Raw genomic sequence first — 5661 nt, 5'->3', positions numbered from 1 at the left:
TACAAAAGTTGTCTTCAAGTGAAGGCAAAGGTAAAAGCAAGCTGTCGATGTACAAAAATGAATAGAAAAATGTGCCCACTTTGTCCTAAGCCACCACAAAGGAATAAAAGTGGCCTGTGAAAAATGTGCCTATTTTGTTTTAACAAACCTAAGAATAAGCCCAGAATATCAGTATATATTTAATTTTCAGTAAGTGCACCTCACTTCAATAAGGCGCGTGCCTTGCGCCTCGGCTATAATACCCCTATCGCTTTGGTGCACCTTGAGCCCTTTTTAATACTGCTCTTCTCCCTATCATAAGAACCTATTTTAGGCATGGCCTAAACAATGAAAAATGAAAAAGCCAAGCACACGGCATGCAGACGCTCCATCCAACCACCATTATCCGATTTAAGCTTAAATGACGAACTTTAACATTGAGCCTAACACAGAGTTAAACCTAATAACTCAACAAGAGCCATAATTCTCATTTGCATACTATAATCTTTAGGGAGGGGGAAGGAGATTAGAGAATAGCATTATCACACAAGTAGCTATGTTAACCAAACTACTTATTCCCTCTAATGTACCTATGGCATCGAATACATATTCGAACATAGGTATACAATATGATCCTGAGTATATAAAAAAATAGAAGAAACCCCGTGGTAGACATGTAACTATATCCAAGACTCCTGAAACGATCACCCATGGCTATGTTATTCAAACAAATACTGTAATCTTATGGGGGGAGGAGATTAGAGAATAGCACATTATCACACAAGTACCTATGTTATTCGAACGATCACCCATGGTTATGTTATTCGAATGATCACACAAGTACCATAAGGCATCCAATACGTATCCGGACATCGGTATACAACATTGGTATACAATTCGATCCTCTGAGTATATATAAAATGATAGAAGAAATCCCATGGTAGACATGTATCTAGATGATAACATAGCACAGCAAGATTGGTTTCCTCTAGGTAAAACTTTAGCTCAATTTGCAAACAAGAACAGAATAGAATCCACATTTGACACAGCAATAAAAAAAGGAGTCAAGTAAAAGAAAACAAGTATTGGAATAATCCATGCACTACGATTACCAGTGTTAGATGATACAAAGCATGCTAAAACGTGAGCTTATTAGAACTTCAAAGGTTCAACAAAGTACATCCGATCCTCAATTTTCGCCAAATTTCATCTCTTCGAGCACACATCGAGTAAAAATTCCGTTATCACGGACTCGAAATCCAGCATTTTTGCATACCCCGGAAAGTAATTTATATCAATGACTAGGTAATCATCCCTGCTTTTGACATCCCTAATCACATCGAAGTTAAACAAATTCAACCTCAACTCCTCCTTTAACCCTTCCACTAATTTCTTCACTAAATTTTCCGGGGGTATTTCCATCTTTTCGAATTCACAACCTTCGGCACCGCCGCCAGCTGCAGTCAGATTTGAAATCTGTGAAAACGGCAGCGCACCTCTCGAAATCATCAGTTTCTCCTCCGAAATATCAGGCAACGACTTCCGTTTCACGCACCGAGAATATTTTCCGGCGACGTAGACTTTAAAGATGACGCCACCGTGATTAACAAACTCCTGTAAAACAAACGGCAGCGGTATGTTCTTTAACCCATCCTTTTCGAAGACGAGATGCATTTTATGCGACGTCTCACTACCGTCCGCGTCTAACGGCTTTGCGATCGACGGGAAGTTAATTTCCAGATTTTCCCAATCCGTGACTTCATTGATGGTAATCTGATTGGGGACTCCGGTGTTGTTTATTTTCAGTTTCGAAACAGTTTCGAGCATTGAGATTCTGCTGTGGAGAATCTCGATGGAATCTGGGGAGTCTATGATGGGGATGTTAGGGTTTTGGGAAGCGAAGTCTTCAAGATTTTGTTTCCAATCGGAGTCGTACAGTTTGTGGAGGATGCAATCGAACGGTCCTTGTTGGATCAGAGGTTTGCTGGGGTCGATTTTCAATAAAGACACACCATTCTGGGAGGCGTGGGAAAGGAGGGAAGGTAGGATGAAAGTTTTCTCCTTTTCTGGAGTTAAAGCATAGCCGACTTGGTAGGGTTTTGAAGAAAGATCGTTTGACATCTTTCAGAGGAAGGTGAGAAAATGGAAACGAGGCTGCACAAAACTAAGAAAATTTATCAACTTCAAAGCACGATTGGTAGCACGTGAGAAGTACAATATTTATAGGGTAAATTACACCATTATTTTTAAACTTTACTCTCTATTCTATTTTACTCATCGCACTTTCAAATTTTCTAATTTACTCTCTAAACTTTAGAAACTGTTCCTATTTTAATCATTCTATGACGACATAGATTATTTTATTATTAATTTTATATAACATGACATATTTAAATCATATTTTAAATTATACCTTTAGAATTTACACATATACCCTTAAATCCCTAAATTATACTTAAAACCCTAAATCCCAAATTACAACCCCATCACAACCTCTCATTGATACCTCACCCTCCCACCAGTTGACAGTGGTTCATCAATGGTGATATGATCCCGGTTTTGTGGCCCGAATCATATATGTTGTTGCCCGATCGTGATTCAAGTAAGAAATCGATAGTGCTTTACTTGAATTTTGAAATTGCACAAACAATATTGTAAGAAGAAAATTGATATATGTAAAATTGAAAACAAAAGGATGTAAGTTATTATGAAATGGTTTGAAGGTGATGAAAGAATATAAGTTGTGGTTGTTGAATGGAAGTGAAGGAAAGTTGTGAAGGATTGATAGAGTTAGCGTAAACTAAGGTGATTTTGAAGGTGGATGGATTGTGATCCTCTAACTATATGGAAGTTAGGAACCAACAATATAAGTATATGGAAACAAAATGATAGTGGGTGGAACATGATCCACTAGCTATATATGAGCTAGGAACCAATGGTATAAGCAAATGAAATGGATGAAGACTATAAGATTATGTTGAAGCCGATATAATTCTTCAAAAGAACTAGAATGAAATCAAACTATCTAAAGGTTTTTTATATATGCAAAAGGTATGTTTAAAAAAGCAATGGAGATGCCTATTTATAGTGTTGATAGGAACCATATGAAGAGTTTTACAAATGGTGTTGAATGCTTCACCTTAATGGTGATGAATGCACTTTATTAGCTTGTATTTTCTTATCTCTTTATGTGGCCGATTATCATAGTTTCTTCGGATAAATTTGGACTTAATTTAGGATGAATGTAGCCATGATTTCATCTAAAAAGTGGGAGGCTGTAACACTCATTTCCCGTATACGTTCCCGTACATGAGTCATAGATGTCACATTACTTTTTAAAACATTTCTGTATTTGAAAACTAGTAAAATTTTGTTTCTATAAATAAAATATTTTAATATATTAATAATAAAACATTCATTAACTATATTATATAAAATAACTTTAAAGTTATAACATAATACATACTACCACATTATAAGTCAAATACATTCTAGAGCATCATCTTAAATCTATTACATGCCATTTAATAATATCAAAAGTAGACATAAATGTCATACAGTTACTAACAAGGCAACTTTTGATTTACGATGTCAGCTACACTCCTTACTCCTCCGCTTGTATGCTTTTACCTACGCCTGAAACCATCACACGCTAAGTAATCACTTAGGTTGGTTGTCCCTTGTTCCCATATGTAATCACTTAGTGAGGCATAATAATATAAAAGAGGTGAAATCAAAACATAATCATATCATAAACTATTAAAATATGAATTTAATCGTAAAAACAATAGTAATACATAAAACTGATTTGATAAATAATATTTCTTTCACATAACATGCGAAACAATATTTAGTATGCCCAACACACCCATAAATCATTAATTTTCCAAAGTATCCATTTATTCGCCCAATGTATGTCAATTGAGAATGCAAGGTACACGAGTTGCACCTAAGTGCTAAACAAAAGCATAGGTTATGTGGTGACAGTAACACTATACTAAGGTAACAAAATGGTAATTCACAAACTCATTATGAATACAATGGATGCACACATAGTGCCGAAATGGTAATTTAAAAACTAATTATGAATACCATGGATGCACACATAGTGTCGAAATGGTAATTCACAAACTCATTATGAATATCATGGATGCACATATATTGCCGAAATGGTAATTCACAAACTCATTATGAATACCATGGATGCACACATAGTGCCAAAAGTACACATAATACTGATACGAAAATGTAACATATGCATTACAAGTCATAAACTTTATGAAAATATTTCAAAATGAGATAAAATATGCTTTTATAAAAATATTAGAGGTTGACTCATAACAAGTCATCCTCATATCATATAAGTACATAATAAATGCACTTAGCTGGTATGCATCAATATTATGCCTTAAAGTTTACCAACTATTCTTGAACTTTTTCTTTACCTTTTTGTTTGCTTGTCTCAAGAATTTGCTTACGATCTACACAAGCATCCATAATCACACATACAATATAAAATACAATGTTAGTATATTTTCTAACATTTATACAAAATAATAATACTATTAATTTCAAATTCTTTTCAAAATGGCTTAATTCCACATTACAACTTCAATTTCAGACTGAATAGTATCGGTACCTCTCCAACAATATCGATACTTATCTCCTATGGCACCGATACTCATTTCAGTATCGATATCATTTTTGCATTCCAGTACCGATACCCTTACCTAGATTTTACTTATTTCACTTCGATTTTTACCCAATTTTAACCTAAATCTCTTACTCTTATCTCCAACCATGCCATCAAACTCATTATCACTTATCCCAACTAACTTACATTCATAAATCTCCTTATAACATCCAAATTCTACAAAGAATACTTAAAACTAAAAATCACACCAATTTTAAAATCCAATTACTGACCAAATTTCATCAAATAACTAAAAAATGCATTTTACTAATTCACTAACAACTCACTAATTTCTTAGTTTTAATCATCATTAAACTTTCTTTAAGTTTATATATCACTCAAGGCTTCAAAACCAATCCAAAAATGAATGAAATAACCAACTTGAAACATATCTTACCTTAGCAATGGAGTTACGGGTAAGAGAAGAAGTATAATAGAGAACCAAAGTTCCATACTTATCATTTTCCCCTTTTCATCACTTAATAAATATCTTTAGAAATGAATATTAAACTTATTTCATGCTAAAAGACTATAACACCCCTACATTCTTACATCCTTACTAATAAGTCTTAATCACAATTTCTAAAATCGGTCCTTTTACTTTTCAATTTATTCAAATTAAATAACCAAATTTTAAATCCCTATATTTTAGTCATTGACCCGTTGTTTGGGGTATTACAATTCTCCCCCTTAATAAAATTCATCCTCGAATTTTAAGACGTACCTGATGCGAAGAGGTATTGATACTGCTTCCTCATGTCCTCATCTCTTTCCCAAGTAGCGTCCTTGAATTTATGATTTTGCCAAAGCACTTTAACTAAAGGAATCATCTTACGAAGATTCATATTGGTTCTTCTCGTAAGTTAAATCTGGTCAGATCTATATTTCCTCTGGTGTGATAACATGCGAAGGATCTGATCGGTACTTCCTGAGCATCGACACGTTAAAAACATTATGGATCTTGTTCATTTCGGGAGCAAAGGTAACTG

The 5661-nt window shown here is 34.2% G+C and overlaps 1 protein-coding gene across 1 annotated transcript; it reads right to left on the bottom strand.

Moving 5' to 3' along the window:
• Nucleotides 1–1105: 1105 nt before the first annotated feature.
• LOC120133556 (inositol-tetrakisphosphate 1-kinase 1-like) lies at nt 1106–2115 on the bottom strand. Its single transcript, XM_039150123.1, has one exon. It carries the CDS (start codon nt 2098–2100, stop codon nt 1186–1188), a length of 915 nt encoding a protein of 304 aa, XP_039006054.1. The 5' UTR covers nt 2101–2115; the 3' UTR covers nt 1106–1185.
• Nucleotides 2116–5661: the final 3546 nt, after the last annotated feature.

The sequence above is a fragment of the Hibiscus syriacus genome, unplaced genomic scaffold (assembly GCF_006381635.1).
Source record: "Hibiscus syriacus cultivar Baekdansim isolate YM2019G1 unplaced genomic scaffold, ASM638163v2 tig00110584_pilon, whole genome shotgun sequence".
Classification (NCBI taxonomy): domain Eukaryota; kingdom Viridiplantae; phylum Streptophyta; class Magnoliopsida; order Malvales; family Malvaceae; genus Hibiscus; species Hibiscus syriacus.
The sequence above is the reverse complement of the archived record's forward strand: the minus strand, read 5'-3'. Positions and strand labels throughout refer to the sequence as shown.